Source organism: Telmatherina bonti (assembly GCF_933228915.1).
Source record: "Telmatherina bonti genome assembly, chromosome: 8".
Classification (NCBI taxonomy): Eukaryota; Metazoa; Chordata; class Actinopteri; order Atheriniformes; family Telmatherinidae; genus Telmatherina; species Telmatherina bonti.
Window position 1 is genome coordinate 26717928 of NC_136626.1, and position 19228 is coordinate 26737155.

A 19228-nucleotide genomic window follows, 5' to 3' on the forward strand; every position below is an offset into this window, starting at 1 on the left:
AACCCCTCAGTTATCTTAAAATCCATCTTAAAGCTAAAGCAAATGGAAAAAAACAGGGTTCAAGTGGATTCTCATTTATTAAAACTATGACAAAATAACCTAAAACATTCAGAATATAAAAGAAAGAAATGGGGCAGCTTGAAAAAATGCACACGTTTTATTCAAGTCATGAAAGTTCTTAAATGAAGAATATAATGTTGGTGTGACCGTGTCAATTCCTATTTCAACCATAAGCGATGATATAGTTATTACCACATAAGATTATAAAGCTTCCTTTTTACTCAAAAGTGACTAAGTATATTAACACCATAACAATATAAACACTCAAGGAACTGAAGCATTCAGGCCCAGATGGAGCCCGACTTGTGGCTGTATACTGGACCACGGCCAGTAGAGTCTGGGCGCCAAGCAGGACAGAGGGAGTACCGCACCCTGAGGACAACACCAACAGACCGTTCTGTGGGGGTGGGTGGGGGTGGTGGGACAGTAGGAGGAAGTCAAGGAGGAAAGGCGAAGCTGTCCAACCACCTTGCGTACCCTCCGGCGCGCCCTTCGACAGTGGTAGTCCCCTTTAGAAAAGTCCTGATAGTTTGCAGGGTGAATTGCCCAGAAGTGGCCTTTGCCATTGTCGCTTCGGCCTGCTTTGATGAAGCAATCGTTGAGGGACAAGTTGTGACGCACGCTGTTCCTCCAGTTTTTATCCTGTTGGAAAAAGCAAATAAATAAAGTTAAGAAAAACTTCTGAACGCAAACAAAAGGTTCATCAGGCTGTTAAGTGTCAATGATCCTCTTCAGGTTGTCATCGTGCCCTGTTGTTGCCAGCATTCGCCATAATGTGTCAAGAGTGTGTACGATAGCAGTAACACACGACACCCTCGGTTACCTTCCTAGTGCGTCAATCTGCGATCAACTTTAATCCGCTAGGCTACATCCAATCTGTCGTAGCACCTGGTGAAGGCAGAGGCAGTTTGCAACCTAGCAACAGGATTACTTTATTTGTGAATTCGCCAACAAGAAGATCATCTACTGCCTCCGTGAACTCCTAATTGCCGAAACCTATTACCTGTACAAACTAGGTCACTTCACTTTAGAAAATCATCGCTATTTCTTTTTTATTTTGTTTTGTAACCAAATTCAGCACTGTTTGAAGTTGTCCGCAAAAAGGCTACCTTGTTTTCTGTCCTGTGACAGCCTTTGCCGTATTTGTGTTAGGAGTAAAAATGGAGCATTCATTTCGGAGTACTCCCATAAACACAGCAATCCTTCATATAACTATCTTTTCTTCACATTATCACCAAATTTTACTTCCTTTCTTCTTTCATACCCAATGTGAAACTTTAACGTGGATTTCTTTTGACCAAGTAAACAGTGTAAATCAATGACTAGCAATGACATACCTTACTCTTGAAATAAGGGTAGTGGTCCATTATCCACTGGTAGATGTCACATAGCAGCAGTTTCTTCTCCTCAGACGCCAGAATTGCCTTGGAGATGAGTGCAATGTACGATTGGTTGGGTTTGTCCATAGATTTTTCAAAATTGCTGCTTATAGATGTTGTGGTGTCGGTCGTCACTTCTTCCTCCCCCTCTTCTTGTTGCTCTTCACCACATTCCTCTTCACTGGCTTTGCTGTTTTCTGTATCTGCCTCTGATTCATGTAGACGCTTCCCCTGTTTCTCACAACAACTCCCCACTTGTTCGAGTTTGGGATTCTGATGATTTAGCATGTTGGTCTCCGTCTGCTCTGTCGTACCACTTCCCATTGCTTCTTCTTTGGAACCTTTCACTGTGTTGAACAGAAGGTAGTCAATAGTAAAGCTCAGTCCCAGCCTGTCCCTGCTTCCGTTGCAGCTACTGCTGTTCTGCGTTGTCATTTCTGAATTAAGATATTTCAGACTCATTGCAAATCTTTGTCTGGTTCCACGCTGAAAATGCCTCTTCTAAAAGGTCTCAATTTCACAGCATGGCGTTTTTACTATTAAAAATAGGACCTTTCAGAAAACGAATGCCTCAGCACCACTTGATTCTTCGCCGAAGTCTCACTGTTGACAAGATCACAGATAAAAATGAGCCTCTAAACTGTTGTTAACCTTGACTCGCTCACGCTTGGCACAATCGTGACCCGTGGAAATGACGTCAGGGCTAAAAATGGCTCCGGTTTTTTGTATTCCTTTTTACGAACTTTGGAGTTTTTCGTCTTTTCTAAAACAGTTGATTGAAGCTTCTCTTTAGGTGTTGAACAGTCTTTTCTCCTGTGTCGAAGAATTGTGCTTCAGAGTTGTGAAGGTGTCTATTTATATGACTGTGAATTTATCCCTCACAGAAAGGGGCAAAGAAGGCACAGCGGAGGTCCAGGTAGGGGGTCTGAATTGAGGCGGATTATTTTTATTAACCTTAGTAAATCTTTGTAATTATGGGAGATTAAACACTCAAGATTTAGTAAGACGTGGTGTGCAAAGGATGGGTGCTGTAGAATCAAAGACCTTTTAAATGCCAGAATTATCCTGTTTAAGTTGTTTTGTCCGCGATGCTGTTCAAAGAATTAATTCAGTTACCATACAGCACCAATTAATGAGTCAAGTTCAGTGATTTGGAGTTCAGTTGCATCTCTTTATTGGGCAGGGGTGGTCATTTATCCTGGTTGGTTAGTTTCTTGATATTGACACAAACCTTTATTCTGTTACTCCCAATAAAATTTAATTTTTACCAATTATCTATTAGAAATAAGAAATATTTTATGTTTATCATGCAACAACAACAACAACTTTGTGTTTGATAAAGATCAATAAATACAGTGTAATATGTCAGTACTGGTTATACCTAAAATAAATTACCACTGGAAACTACTCTACATTAGTTTATCCTGTTTTTTTTTCTTCTTAAAATTTACCTTTAAAATGTGGGTTGTTTTTTTTTTAGTCTCTCTTTCCTTAAGAATGTTATATCACTGCATGGCTTGAACTTTACACATTTTAAGTCAGTGTCATTTAGAGATTTTTATCTAAAAGGTTAATGGAAAACAGTCTAAGGGACTGCTTTGGTATTTCTCAGCATATGATCCAGGTTTCTTTTTAAAATATGTGGTTAGTTGCACAGTTCTGATGATTTATTCAAAGATTTGGCATAAAAATATACACCTCAGATGCCAATTCAGAACAGTGACATGAGTAATGGATTTTGTCTTTAAATTGATGACAGGACCATCACTTATTGAGTTTTAAAAATGAATTAAAGTCAGTTTTGTTTGTTGTTGTTGTTTTTTTAACTAACAGTTGGATTTTCTGATGCACAAGTTTTTCAGCAAATCAGCATCCCACCTCCGTGTGAAATTATTAAATCTAAAATGCCACTTAACAACTGCAATGTTGCAAAAATTTCTAAATTAAAAAAAAAAAAAACTGTGGGTATTTCCAAATGATAGTCTTTAGTCATTTGGCTCTAAAACATTAACTAACTTTAACTATACTGATCAACTTACCATGTACTATGGAGATGGGAATAAAAATCTCCAAATTAGATCAAGTAAACCCACCTATGTGTACAGCAGTCATTATTTGCACTGTACAATAACACAGCATACTTTGTCTACATACTTTGTCAGTTTGACAGAAGAGGTGAATCAAATCAGCTTCAGTTTAAATCATGTACCATATTGCCCTCTTCTGTTAGAATAATGGAAAGAGAAGCATGATTAAGCAGAGCATTGACAGTTTCCACTTTGCATTACCAGTATATGTATTTGTGTTCTTACTTATATCCCATCAATAAAACTATGAACCAATAACTAAATTAATTCTAAAACAAATAATATGATAATAAAGTAACATTTACAGTAGATATTACATTAAATCGGGATTTTCATTCATATAAATTTATTAACAATACTAGTGTACAGCTAGAAGCAGGGATCTCACAGTTGCTGTTAAAGTTTTTATTATAAATTGAGTTAAGCGTTGATAAACTTTCTAACTGATAAATAAATTTGCTTCGGAAAATATGCTGATTTTATTCTCAATTTATGTCCACAAACTAAGTCGAAACCAAACCCCACAAATTACATGATATTGTAGATTCATCAATGGATTTTTCTTTTCGGTTTCCACGAGGTTATTCTTCACTAACACAGGAGCAATTACAAAAGCAGGGCTGGATCATTAAAGGGACTGTGCATTTCTCCTAACACACTTTTCAAATTGTATATAAACATCATGGCGCAGCGTCACATGAATGCATTAGACCGGGTTGCGTTGCCCTGTGCTTTGACGTCGGTGTACGGGGTGTTTTGTCCAATTAGTCGTTTTGACTTAGTAATGAAAATACCACAAACAAAGCATTACCTTAATGTCTGATGGTTGGACGCAGAACCTGAAGCGGAATTATTCGCTCGGACTGGATTTAAACGACCCATCCGACCCTATCCACTTGGCATGGCATGCTTTACAACCTCGTTGGATTCAAACCATCTTTAAGGCGTGGGTTCAAAATATCTCAACATTATAAAACAAAAACTATGTAAATTTCAAGATATTTTGACAGGTGGTTTCATTAGTGGCCACTGAGGCCTATTTAGGAAGGGAGACCTGCCTCAGAGTATTTTTTAAAAGGTGTACTATAACTTTAATTCCTAATAGCGCCGCCTGTTTTGAATATAGCGCTTTAGATGTTTATGGAACTTACACTGTGATTGGCTAAAGTTGCCCGTCAATCAAAAAAGGTTCAACGTTTCATTGGTGGAAGACAAGTCGTCATTTCTGACTCTCGCGGTATTGCTGCACGAAGATGGCGGCCGAACTGGTGGAAGCGATGGTAGGTAGAGCTTGGTTGGCTTTCGTTTGATGGGAGACGGGCGCAGGAGTATAAGCTGAAAGTCACCCCAGATGTAGGGTAACTGCGTGTTGTATGTACATATTGTTAAGAGCGTATACTCATACAACGGGGATGTGTTACAATCACGACGAAACGAACTAGCCCATGGTGCTAATGTAGCTACCCTGCTAGTTAATGTTAACCAGGCAAGTGCGTTGCTTCAGCTAGCATCACGCTGGCTCCGAAGGAGGACACCGAAAATGAATGATGCCACCATAGAAGCATCTGGATATTTGCTGTTCGCACGCTTCCTGGTGTGACAGCACTTTACGCTGATGGGTGGCAGATATGTGTGTGTTTAGTTCAGCCGCTTAGATTTGAAAATTGTTCAGCTGTCAAATGGTTTATTGGCCGTGCCTGAAAGCCGACGGTCCAGTCTGGAGAGAGGCTAGCTTGGTGGTAGCACAAGCTTCAAGTAGGAATCATAACAGGCTATCTGACTTGGTGGTGCAGCCACCAAGTCAGATAGCCACCATGAGCTCACCATGAGCCAATCGAACAGCAACTTTAGTGTGAAGATTGAATCCATACATCACAGTTTTCCGAGTATACACTAGCATACAAAGCAGTAACATATCAGAGGTCCAGCATTAACATTTGGTTTAAGCCATGCGCTTCAGGTTACTGTTTTTAATACGGCCCTCCGGAAAGCTGCATGGTTTTTGTCAAAAACAAACACGCATATAAAATTACAAATTATGAAAAAGAAGGTACACCATAGAAGCATGTTAAATATACAATACTGCACCTCTAGAGTACTTTTAAATTTGCAAAAGGCCTTTGTTTTTGTATTAGTGCTCAGATCCCACATTCATTGTTCTTAGGTTGTTTTTTTTTGTTTTTTTTGTTTTTTTTCAAACAAAATCTTGTTAAAAGTCAGTACTTCCTCATAAAGAAGAAGGATAAGACATCATTCAAGCACTGATATCCATGCAGGCTATGTATAGACAGAAATACTGTAATAAAATATTATTTTTGCTCAATATTGTTCTGTGCATTTGATGAATCCCCCACCCCACAATTTGTCAGTTCTAAATAATTTTTTATGCACCTATAACTGGTACTTGCATGCAGTAAATCCAACAAATTATACACATTCAAGTTTAAGCTGTCTATCCAATGTGCTGTGGCTCAAAGCAGAATGTGCCTACAGCCATATGTTGTTTGGAGTTGCAGCTGTCCACAACCAAATCTAGTAGGTTAAATATAATCATAATGACTATATGTCATCAAATCATAGCAGTAGAAGGGGGCATATGTTGTGGATCTTATTAATTATATGTAATGATCCTGTGAAGACTCCCCCTTTAAACATTTTTACTTTGATCCCTTATTTTTTACCCAGTCCAGGGTACAGTGTTGTTGGTAAATAAAGCATTGACTTCTGTTGCAGAATTACGCCCCTGGACTTTGTTTTGATAGCATAATTTATTGTAAACAATTATTTTGCTGTAATGTAAGTAATGAGCCCAACCCTTGTTCGCTTAATCTAGTGAGCTCATTATAAGGCAGTTTCAAGCCTTTTTAAAAATTAAAGTAACCAATAACAGATACTAATTTTTGCTGGTTTTAGTTTAATGGGCTGCCATGTCCCACTAAATCTCAATACTACTATAAATTAATTATAAATGGTTGTGTGCAGCCTAATATAGGACAATGCATCAGTAGTGCTTGAAGAGTGTATTTTTTTATATTCATATGAATGAAATTTTTTAAGCAGCTAAGGTATAGACTTGCTGTTATTAATTGTAGAGACCACAAGGTGTGTGAGAATGTACCTTGATTCTTGGGACAGATAAAAAGTGGTCATACTTTGGAAGTGACACTTTTGTCAGCAATGAATTTAGAGAAAATGAAACCACTGACTATGTGATGATTATATTTTAGTCAGGGAGTTTGTGCTTCTTCAATTAAAAGAAAATGTTTACCTTTGTTTATTCCTGGCATTGCTGTTTAGATTCCACATTATTAATGTTATTCTGTTTTGTCTTCCCTCTAGAACATGGTCAAAAGTTTCCGGGTCTCAGACCTGCAGACGCTGCTGGCCTCAATGGGTCGCAGCAAAAGTGGGCTGAAGCAGGACCTGGTGGGGCGTGCATTGCGGTTGGTACAAACAGAGTACAGCCCAGAACTGCTGAAGAACGTCAGGCAGCTTTATGAGTCGAGATTTCCCAAAACATCTGGTTGGCTGGCGGCGCGGCGTCCAGAGGGTGTCCCGGTTGCGTACTCATCCCTCAGCTCTTCCCCCAATGCCACCTCTCAGGGAGCAGACTACCTCAATGGCATATCCAAACCGCTCCCCACACCTGCAGCAGAAGTCAAGCTGGTCCCACTGCCCTTCTACCAAACTTTAGAGACCTTGCTGCCACCAACAGAGCTAAGTGAGTACAGATATGCTGTCTTTATATTAATTTTACAATCCTCATAATTGTTTTCTGTTCTTTGTACTGTTTTTATAATGGATTTTGCTTTGATTTTTTTAATATCCTTTTTTGTGCAGTTGCCCAGAACAATGACAAACTGCAAGATAGTCAATGCATCTTTGAATTAACACCAAACCAAGCAGACCAGATCAGAAATGCAAGGTGATTTTAAACAATGTTCTGAAAGTTCTACACTTTTTCTTCACTGCTAGTTAGATTGACTATTTGAGATTGATGCTTATTCTTATTTGTGGCTGTTTTTCTGTCACAGTGAGCTTCGTCCAGGAATCCGATCAATCCAAGTGGTTCTTAGGTAACGTTGATGATATTTCTCAATCATCTTTTTTAAAATGTGTTTAATCTTCCTCTGGACTATGCTGTCTGTGAGAATTTCTCATACCTGAGAGGAAATGTAGTTTTGCCATGTGTGTAAATGTATCTAAATTAAACCTTTTTTCATCCTTCATTCAACCTATTGGTTATTAATATGATACTATTGGTTTTTTTTTTTTCCTTCTCAATCTTTTTTGCAGAATCTGTTACTCAGACTCTATTGGAGTTCAGGAGGACCAATATCCTCCAAACATTGCTGTCAAAGTCAACCAGTCCTACTGTCATGTCCCGGTGAGTTGCTTTACTCTGATATGTGCCGCAGTTTCAGGATACAGTTAAATCTAAAAAATTGCTTTACTTTTGAACTTGTTGAATAAGTTTCTCGGTCATGTGGAAAGCCCTTATCTTGCTTGCTCTGCGTATTACACCACCTTTTTCTGTCTGCCCTAAAAGCACTTATCGGGAAAAAAAAAACCTGAAAATGTTTTATCTGTAGCTATTTCTCCATTTTGAAACATGAATTTAGAAATGACTGAAGAATTCTCAAGCTGCCTCTTCACGCATGTATTTTACCATAAGAGGTTATCCTTCTATGATGTCTTTTCACAACTGGGAAAATATTATGGGTTTTCTATGTTGACTATCTTAAGAAAATGAAAAAGAGCCATGTTCTGATAAATGTTGGTTAGCTAACCCGTAGATACCGACAAATTAGCAAGACTGTGGTGATCTCTCTGAGACTTATAAAATGTTGTTTCTTTTTAAGAGATGTTGGGAAGCTTAACACTTATATAAGGATTTTCTTAATATTATATATATATATATATATATATTATATATTATTTATATATATATATTATATATTATTTATATATATATATTATATATTATTTATTATTTTTATATATATATATATATATATATATATATATATATATATATAATAATATATTAATATAATAATTAATATAATCTTAATATATTATATATATATTATATTAAGAAAATATATATATAAAATATATATATATATATATATATATATATATATATATAATATATACATACATACACATTTTTAGATTGATATTAAAAGTATTGTGATATTGAGAGCCCTTAAGAAATGTTAAACGGTGACTTTTTACAGAACTACAATATCAGATGGATTAATACAAATCTTAATCTGATAATTTTTTAGAGTAACAAAACAGTTGTGCTTCATTTTGGAAATATATTTTCTAGTTTTCAATGTGAAATATTGCTAATATAAATAAATCTATTGGAGTTTTAGGCACTAAATTACTTCTTAAGAAATGACTGAAAACTGAAACTTTTCTTACATGAATGCCGCATCCCTTTATGCCAACATCTTTATTCATTTATGCTGTTGTGTAGAGCTATTTGTTTTTGGTTTTCTAAAGTATCCTGGCGTAACAGAATTAGATGCCCTTTTCAAATATAAGAAAAATACATTTCTGAATGTTGTTCAGTCTTTCCAAAATAGGTCTCTCGTGAAAATGAGACTGCATGTGTCCACTGGACTAACTTAATAAATAAAGGTCAAATAAAATAATAATAAACAAACTTAGAAAAACACTTAGAGTGCAGACCAGCTTATCTCAAAGTTTCTGTGAAAAATCCTTTTTTAAAAATTGCAGTGTCCATATTTCCTTCCAGATCAATCAAAAAAATTAAATTTAAATTGGACCAAGACACATTCTTGGGGGGGGGATCAGAATTATAGGTTTTGCTTAAATTTGCTAAGAAACAGACAGATAAAAAAGATAACTTCCTTGGTGGAGGTAATAAAATAAAAACTTGCTAATGTTTGTCTTTGATATACATAAAAGCCCAGAAGAGGGAGCTCTGTTATGTCGTAATGTTTTCTTGCATATATTAAGTCAGCTTTAAGTCAGTGGAATCAACTGAAAAATGACAGCACTGTTGGTCAAAGTAGTGGGTTCCACAGTGTTGACTAGATGTGTTTTAATACACAAGCCTCTCCCTTTCCATCTCTGAGATGTATTGGCAGTAGATCAGTTTCAACACCCCATTCTCCAATTTCAACTTTGCACTTTTACACATGATTCAACATGCAAGGAAGGCACATAAGTTCCAACTTGAAAAAGCCTGGAGATTTTAGAATAGTACTGGTACTATTCTACACATTAATGTATTACGTGTAACTATAATAAATTCAATATTTGAACCTTATGACAACTCCTTCTCCTAGGCTAAAATGTGCATCAGCGTTGTTCCCATTTAGTTATAGTAATGTTTATGTATATAGTATTTACCTACAATACTTAATTATTGTAAGTCATTTTTATGTTTATAGTACTTTCCACTGATAAAATCACAGTGCATTTGAGTAAAATGAAAAAAATGCCACTGTTTTGTTGCTGAACAATTGGAGGAAATAAATGGAACACTCAAGCTAATAGTTGGTACTTTCAATTTCCAGATTATTACTTAGCAGTAGTTATAACTGAACATCTGGTTGGAAAAGAGTTGTAAATATGTGTTTGTTATAGGAGTGGAGCTCCATAAGAAATTATATCTAAATAATTACATGTTTTGTAATTATTCACAAAACAATATTTGTCCCCAAAAGCGACATTTTTTAAAGTTTTTTTTTTAAAATATGGGATGAATAAATCAAATAAACACAAACTCCAGCATTATAAACTCAACCTCTTTATTTTCATTTAAAATAATTTAACTAACATCTCCAGCTGTTTTCTAATTGAGAGTTTAGAACATGTCACAGAAATTTCAACTTTAAAATGTTTTCATCCACACTCTTTGTTAATGGCCAATAAAATCAGACAATAAAACAGGATGGGATCAGTCAGTGTGAACTTCAGTCTGGTCATGCAGCAGAGGTGATCCCCATCTGCTCTGACTGCAGCTTGAAGCTGGCCGCAACAACTAAGCCTCTTGTGGTTCTTTTGGACGGGGACGAGTTTACACAGCTGCCGCAGCTGCTAACAAATAAGAGTAAACAGCACGTTCTTTCATGATAGTCACCAAAAGTCCCCAATATTACCAGAAAAAGCAGGTAATGTCTTTTTTTTTTAAAAATAGACTCACTAAAGGGGTCTAAAAAATGCTAAATGTAGGACCAAAGTTCCTAAGTTGATGCAGAGGGGTACTGTGTGCATCAGTGTAATCGGTGCACCAGGAAGTTGTGCAAGACAAACGTTCCACAATTAAATGGGTTAATTTTTTTATGTGTAATTAGTTAATTAATTAATGCGTTCATGTTTTGTCCCACCCCTAGTTAATGGTAATACTCTTTTCTCTGCTATCATTCACTGTTTTTATGGTGATCAGTGTTAGTAGTTTAAAATTACAAGCTGATGTGAGATTTGCTGTCCTCAATTGATGCAATAGCTCTTTTTTTTGTGTGTGTGTGTGTGTGTGTAACTTAATAGTATTTTCTATTTATGCACATATCGTTTGGATATTCCAATATGCACTCCTGTCTGAATTCTTGTAGGAAGCATGGTTTGTCTACATACAAAATGACCTTTAAAGTTCCCATTAAAATGTCAAGATAAACAATGGACAGATAAAAGCTAGACTTTTAAAACTCCTGCAAAATTTTCTTGTTTGTTCATTGAAACCATTGACCCAGGATCTTTCCTTTTTTCTTTTTTTATCATCAATGAAAAGGGCAAAAAAAAAGGTTTACAACTACCTCTGAAACAGTTAAATGCACTTCATACCAATATTGTCTTATCTCTAGTTTCTATCCATCCCACACTCGAGCCACAGAAAACAGAAGGCCTGCCAGACGCCTGTTGTAAATTATAAATTCCTTCTGAAGACAAATTTTATGTCAAGTTGTTGGTGTTGAGGGGAAAATCTTGCTTGTCAAGACTTGTACATTATGTTGACTGTGTTCTAGGGTCATTTTTGTTCCTGAGTATGGGACTTTGTAACTCAATATAGTCTTTAATTCTGTGTGTTTACAGGGATATTACCCATCTAATAAGCCTGGTGTTGAACCTCGTCGTCCTTGTCGTCCTGTAAACATCACTCCCTGGTTACACCTCTCTAGTATCACAAACAGAGTCACCATCACCTGGGGAAACTTCGGCAAGGTCAGAGTCACACGAATCCCATAGCTGAGCAGATCGGTCCAGCTCCTCATTACAGATTCCAGACTTTGTAGAGGCTGGCGGGACTTGGAGAACTTGGAATATTTCTTATACCCTACTTTGTTGCAAATTTTTTGTTGTCCTCTTTTTTTTTTTCTTTCTTTTTCTTTTTTTGTTAAAGCTTTTTCATAGCCATGAGCAATCTGCCAGTGGAAAAAAATTCCAGTAAGATGAGATTTTTTTTACATAGTAATTAAAACTCCAACAAATCACAAAAGGCTAATGAGCAAATATTTTACTCATGCAATTAAAGTTCTGAGAATATATAAGCAAAAAAAAACTTGCAGAATGACTATTTGGTACACATTATTTAGTTAATTGATTACTTGTGGACCATGAACCACTCGAGTCCTGCTGGATTTAAAGCATGATGCTGACAAAGTTGTATTTTTAGCTCAACAAACTCCTTCAGAAGACTCATCCATCTGAGAAACCACAAGTTTAGTGTCAAACTAACCAATTTTTTCTGCTATAAAGAATTACTTCAACTATTCAATTTTCATTATGGTTTTACGGAGTACAGTATCACGTTTCAGTAGTGCATATAACTCTGCTGTCATTTTTCTGTATTTCTGATAAATATGTTTACTATGGTAAATTTAAGAGTTTTATTGTGCACGTTTTTAATTCTCGATTAAGGCTGTTTTTTATGTGCAACTTCTAAAATGACAACCTGTGTTTTCTTGCTTTTAGCGTTACTCTGTGGCAGTGTATTTAGTGAGAGTCTTCACCGCAGCAGACCTCTTCAATCAGCTGAAGCTTTGCTCTGTTGAGAGCGCAGAACGCTGTCGTGAACGCAGTAAGTGCAACATTTAAGCCTAATGTTCTAAGTGTTTGATTTTGACTATTTTCATAACACTGTTTTCAGAAAACTGGACTGCGTATTTATTGCAAATATGGCCACTTATTAGAGAAATGTCCTAAGTATTTTCTTCCAATTTATTCAGTCCAAGACAAACTTCGTTTTGATCCAGAGAGTGAAATTGCAACCACAGGCCTCAGAGTTTCTCTTATTTGTCCAGTGAGTATATGTTCAAAACATCACGCTTAGCAATGAAAAGTCTCTGAAGTGTACAACTTATAAAATCTTCTACCTCTCTCATCTCTAGCTGGTGAAGATGCGGCTTGGTGTACCATGTCGAGTTTTAACTTGCGCCCATCTTCAGTGTTTCGATGCAGTCTTCTTCCTGCAGATGAATGAGAAGAAGCCCACATGGACTTGTCCCGTCTGTGACAAGCCTGCTCCATATGAGCTGCTTACAATTGATGGGTAAGCACACATGTATTAAGTTTGCAGCACCATCTTCCTATTAGAAAACTTGCATTTATTATTGAAAAGCATGTGTTAAAGGCAGTTTACCTCTTTAGCATTTAAAGTGCACAGATGTCTTGAAAGCTTTAGATGAATGTTGAGCTGCTCGCCAGTTTCAAGCATTTTTTTATTTAGTCTGGAATGTTTTTAAAAGGATGTCAGAGTTTTTTTTCATTTTGGTTTTTTTTTTTTTTGTGTGTTTGTTTTACTTCCAAAACTCCCTGTAAATGGCCTTGTATCAATGTTGCAGCAGTGTTCTCTAATGCAATGTTTTTCAACCACTGTGCTGTGGCATACTTGTGTGCCTTGAGAAATTGTCACGTGTGCCATGGGAAATGATCTTCATGATATTTTGACAAGAAGAACTTCATATTGTTAATATAGGGGACAAAGTTTTGTTTTACAGCTTTTTCGGTTTGTGGTGTGCCCTCTTTTCAGTTAAAATAATGAACGATGGCTCAGAAAAGGTTGAAAAACACTGCTCTAGTGTAGAAGCTTGTGTTATCAAGGCGCTTGATAGCTTTCCATGTTGTCAGCACTGCAAAGTGACTCCTGATTTAAACTTGTTTTTTATAAATCATTATTTTGGGTACAAAATGCAACACCACAATTTCCCAAAAGTATTTTTGAGGTTCTTTCTTTATTTCTTGTAGATTTTAAATAACCATCAACAGCACAACAGTAATTAAACAGCATGATGAAATGGCCAGCTTCAATGTGGCTCTTCAAAAAAAAAAAAAAAGCAATAAAAGATATTTCATCCACACCAATTTGGCCTTTTTACGATTTTTCTCATATTCTGTTTTCTCAGCTGCAGTGTTTACTATCCCAAATGACGAGAGGATTGTGCTTCACTTTGACTTTTAGATATGCAACATTCCTTGCGATATACAAGTGTTTGTACCATATTTACTAAAAAAAAAACTTATAATTTAGATTCCCAAAAAATGTATTGTTTAATTTATATAAAATGTGGAAGAATTTGAGTTGAGCAGAAGTCTGATTGAAGGTTATGGAAAGTTATGAAATGAGTGACCTAACCCGTGTTGGTTATGTCATGTTTATATTATTTTATTATAGTTTTATCTTTTCTATTGAACCACAACTAAAAAGCAATTTGTGGATTTTTAATCCCTTTTTTGGGACACCTGTGCCTTTCCTTTAATAGGAGGCTATGAATACATTTGAGGACAACTGCATAACTCCACCTTGAAGAATTTAAATGCTATGGGGAATGCTAACAAAAACTAATTGTAAAAATTTGCAAATTTTTTAACCTAATTTTATTTGCAGTGAAATATGGAAGACATATTAAATGTTTAAAGTGAGACTTTACTATTTCTTACAAAAAATAGTAGTTCCTCTTAAATTTCAAGGGAAACTCACCTCTAAAAACTTGAAATGGCACCATTTTATCATTGTGTAGCATCCCATTTGTAACAACTCTCTGCAAACATCTGTGAACTGAGACCAGTTGCTGGAACTTTGACAGATTAATTCAGCCACATTTTTGTCTGTTATGTCATCTTTGTTTTATTTTATGTTGTATGACTTCAGGCAGGTCAGTCCAGCATCTGGACTATTTTGTTACATAGCCGTGATGTTGCAATAGATGCTGTATCTCCTGCTGAATTATGCAAGGCCATCCCTGAAAATGACGAAATCTTAATGGGAATATGTAGCTGTAAAACTTGTGCTTGTCAGCATTGATGAAAGAGATTTTCCCAGATTCTCAGAGTCTTTTTATATTTGCTTAAGATGAAGGAATTATCAATCAGTGAAATTGGGAAATGTTCTGAAATGGGTAGACAATTTGTAGATTTTTTTTTTTTTTGTTTATTGGTGAATACCTGCCCTTCTTTACTTATGAGAGACCTCTATCTAGGGATCTTGTACTGGATATTTTTTCATGAAATGAAATAGTGCCTCACTTTCAACAATTGCTAGATTTTCTAACATCTTTTGTGAATGTAATGTTTGTGGAAAACTTGGGATACATAAATTGTATGCAGCATGATCAACAAAGGCAATGACATCAAAAAGTGCAGACCTCTGTTTGGGTTTGGCACCTGTATATGAATCAGAGCTTGTGTGAAATCTACGTTGCGATATGTTTTTAACCCTTTTTATTTTTACTTTAGGCTGTTATCTGAGATCCTGAAAGAGACAAGTGAAGACATTGAGGAGATTGAATACTTAACAGATGGTTCCTGGCGACCCATCAGAGATGAGAAGGAGAGGGACAAAGAAAGAGAACGCAGCCACACACCTGAATACCCTGTTGTCGATATATGTAAGTGTCAGACTCAGTCATCGTGTTCTCACAGGGCTCCAATACTTTCGTAGATTAAATCTGATAATTTCCTAAAATTACATTTGTATGCAGGCATTCCTGAAGCAAATGGTCATTCACCAGCCCACAGCAGCACCAGCCTGACGGGCAAATCTGGAAGTGGTTCAGTTGGGACTACTGGTGTCACGGGAGGACCTGCGGTGGCACCAGGAGGAGGTGTAGTGGTAGATCTGACTCTAGACTCCTCCTCTGAGGAAGAAGGGGGTGGGGCTGGAGGTGACAGTGAGGACACAGAGGACAGTGCTGACAGTCCTGCCCCCAAAAGGGGCCGATACAACTACGACAAGGACCTGGTCACTGCATACTGACCCCGCAGCCCTGTCCCCTCAGAGACTGACACACAGAGACAGAGAGGCAGGGGGCTTAAACGTGAGGACAGGAACACGGAAATCCGCTAGATGCAACAAACCCTCCCTTATGCTCAAACATCAGAGCCTTTTAGCAGCTCTGGTTTGAATTCAGACTAAACATTCAGACTCAAACACGCTCCTCTCAATAAATCTGCAGTCTTGAGTGATGAAGATTCCTCTTTTTACTGTACACCACTGGAAGCAACCCTTTTCAGGCAAATGTCATCCTGCAGTGTGCAGTGAGTACCTGTAACATCCTGCTTCTGCTAAACAGGGTTAAATGGATTGATCATCCCACTGGCGCCACCATCACCTTTGCTCTTTTTCCAGACTATTCCCACTCACCATCCCTCTTTGTATAGAACTGGAACTACTGGCTCTTTTAGTCATAGACGTTCAATGGTTGCATCTGACTTTTGTCACGCTTATTCTGAACAGGCAAGGTGAAAAATGGAGGCTCCTCTGTAGTGTTTGGTTGAAGGTGAAAAACAACAAATAAAAAGGTCAGAATAAACTGGAGAAAGGCAGCGATATCTGAAGTGTGATGGAAACTGAAATCTCCTGTTGTGTTCTTTGTTCACAGAATTTATTCAACACTTCAAAGTGGGGTTTTTTCCCCCCTTGAGAACATCCTCTTACGAATGAAAGGGCAGACCAAGGTGGTTAATGTGTGACTCATTTTTAATTTGTCCTACAATAAAAAGAACCTACCTCAGTCATAAAACTTAGCAGACTGACCAGGGAGTAGCGCTGAAGGAAGACGAAAGAGGAATTGACGAGACTTTCGAAAAACCATTTACACTGGAGATAATTTTCCTTCATTTTTGTTTTCTATATTTTAATTTCCCTTTTTTTCATGCATCTGTGTTCCCTTTGCAACAACAGTGTTGGTTGGAGTGTGAGTCAGTAGAATACCAAGCAAACTGTTCAGCGAAAATGATGCAAAGACTTGTAGGAGGAAATGTGCCACTTGGTGAAACATTACTACAATTATTCAAATGTATTCAGGCCAATATTTCATAACTTCAAATGGACATAACCCACTAAAATTAGAGTATGGCACAGATGCCAAAGCAAAAATGTTGTAAGAATTCCCTGATAGGAAATGGTGATGAGGTTTTGGTGCCTTTTTTTTTTTTTTCTTCTTAATTTCTTTACAGTAGAGTAAATTGCAGCCCATTGTTTTAAGGCCAGCTGAGCTGGCTGGTGGATGGAAGCTCAGTCTGAGAAGTTGTTTTATTCCACCCATGAATGATTTTTGAGTCAGGGGGGACTGAACGCAACAGGATTCAGAAGTGCTGTTTATACTTTTCTCCTGCAATTTGTGTCCTGCTTTGAACAAATCATATTAATTTAATTGCTTCACATTCTCTTTAACAGTTGTTTGTAGTAAATTGTGTAACATTTGCCTGCAGGTCTAAAGCTGTTTGTTGCAGACATCAGGGCTCCTCTGCTGCTGAGATTTAGGTGTTGACATGTAATTGATCCAGACCCATGACTCTATTAGTGAATGCTGCTTTTCTTTTCCACTGAATAGATCCAGCCTGGGTCGGAGCACCATTCAGGGTCCTTTACTACGATTCTCACACACACACGCGCGCGCACACACACACACACACACACACACACACACACACACACACACACACAAACATGTCACTAAGTGGAAACAAACCTAGTTTAAAGTAATTGATTTGATTACAAATAGTCCTGTTTGGATTAAGCAGAGTTTATTCATCCAGCACCTCTCTTACTCTCCTTTCAATGTAGAAAAGGTCATCTCTACTTGCTGGTATGGACTCTGACTTTATTTGCTGTAGATTAGCAACTAATATTCCTCTGCACCTGTGTTACTATTGTAAGCATGCATTTGCTGCCCTTTAAAGAGAGATACCCTGGCTTGATTTTGTTGGTAGAACTTTTGCACTTTCATCTGATACTTTCAAATGCTTATTTACTTGAAAGACCTTCACGTAGTGAGTTATAGTTAAGGGTCCCAGAAGTTTGTGACCAGTTCTTATGCATCTTGTGTAAAAAAATAAATAAATAAAAAAACAAAACAAGAGGAACAGTCCTGCTCCAGTGTGCGACAGTCTGGTGGGTTATGACTCAAAAGGAGTTCTGCATGATGTGCTGTCCATAATTATCATCCCCATGTTGCAGTTCAGTCGGAACATATTTTGGTTTTCATTTTTGCCTCAGAGGCACAAAAAAGCAACATTTCCTCATTGCTGTGGTGCATCCACTCATACGGTTTATTTAAATCCTAAACTGTTTTCTCCTTTTTGTGACTTGCAAAATTATTTAAAAAAAACAAAACAAAACATTTTGAGACTCTACACATAACAGAAGGCACCTTGTTCTAAATAGGAGTAAGTGCCTGTCCCCGAGTTGGAGGTTCAACATCAGATGCTCCAAAGTTTGAAAAATATTAAAAACTCATCAATAACTGCTTTTAACTAGGCACTTGGAAGTTTCAATGCATTGCTCCATAGAAATGTCATTTTTAATGTGATGCTAAGTTTGCAATGTAGCATCACATTGTAAATCTTTTAAGGTGAGGTGATGCAGGTTGCTGCAGTTGAATTGAGCCAGAAACATTTAAAAGGAAGTTTGAAAGCTTGAAAGGATGGAAGGTTTGGTCTTTTTTTCTTTTCTTTTGGTCTTTTCTGTAGTGGCATCTCTTCTTTGTGATAGTAATGCTTAAGGTAGCATGGGCAGAGGCTTTCAATCCATGATGTACATGTTTTGTTTTTTTGTTTTTTTATATGTTCATATTAAAAGACAATAAAATTTAAATAATATTTTATTAAGCCTTTAATTGCCTCCAGTTGTTCTTAAAGACCATACGAAGGAGAGCTGTTGAGGGCAGCAGCATTGAACACAGCTGCCACTGGGAACTGGGTGGACTGGTTGAAAGTGTGAATTTTTCTTGTCCTGTACCAAATGCTCAGATCCGGGGACATATTTGATGCCTGTTGATGATAAAACTGTAAACTTTGAAATGATTGTATTCTAACAGCTGTTATTGACGTGTTGAAATAATTAAAATCATTTCTTAAAAACCTGTTTGTCATTATTTTAAAAGTTTGTGTATCCTCAGCCCTTACATATTGTCACATTGCCTTCAAACCCTCAGTGCCCAGAGTCTCTTGATGCAGTGACAGAAATATTTACATGAAAAATTTTGAGACTTATTTGTGTATTTTAGTTTTGGTAGTAATAGTAATCACAATTCTAAAGGCTATACAACACATTAAATAAATGCGTTTTTATTTAAAAAAAAAAAAAAAAAAAGTCTAGCTTTCTAAAAAGTTATAACTGTTTTACCAGAAAACTGACCAACAAGTAATACAGTTTTTAATTAAGTACAACAGATTTTATGTTTGGCATATTTTACTTCCAGTAGCCAGTAGGGGGTGCTA

General features: G+C 36.8%; 2 protein-coding genes across 2 annotated transcripts; one reads left to right on the top strand and one right to left on the bottom strand.

The window, feature by feature from the left end:
- Positions 1-324: 324 nt before the first annotated feature.
- foxq2 (forkhead box Q2) lies at positions 325-1874 on the bottom strand (the record flags this gene model as incomplete). Its single annotated transcript, XM_079245670.1, has 2 exons — positions 325-702; positions 1398-1874. The coding sequence occupies 2 exons, from the start codon at positions 1872-1874 to the stop codon at positions 325-327; spliced, it is 855 nt and encodes a 284-aa protein (XP_079101796.1).
- Positions 1875-4770: 2896 nt separating this feature from the next.
- Positions 4771-18773, top strand: pias4a (protein inhibitor of activated STAT, 4a). Its single transcript, XM_079245491.1, has 11 exons — positions 4771-4806; positions 6866-7247; positions 7367-7451; positions 7561-7602; positions 7823-7913; positions 11603-11731; positions 12482-12587; positions 12736-12809; positions 12898-13058; positions 15242-15393; positions 15487-18773. The coding sequence occupies exons 1-11, from the start codon at positions 4780-4782 to the stop codon at positions 15759-15761; spliced, it is 1524 nt and encodes a 507-aa protein (XP_079101617.1). The 5' UTR covers positions 4771-4779; the 3' UTR covers positions 15762-18773.
- The last annotated feature ends 455 nt before the right edge of the window (positions 18774-19228 follow it).

Excerpts from the sequence above, each read along its gene's own strand:
- pias4a (XM_079245491.1), top strand. The coding sequence starts at position 4,780 with ATGGCGGCCGAACTGGTGGAAGCGATG. Across the intron at positions 7,603-7,822 it reads TCAATCCAAGTGGTTCTTAG|AATCTGTTACTCAGACTCTA; the intron begins GTAACGTTGATG and ends TCTTTTTTGCAG. Across the intron at positions 15,394-15,486 it reads ATACCCTGTTGTCGATATAT|GCATTCCTGAAGCAAATGGT; the intron begins GTAAGTGTCAGA and ends ATTTGTATGCAG.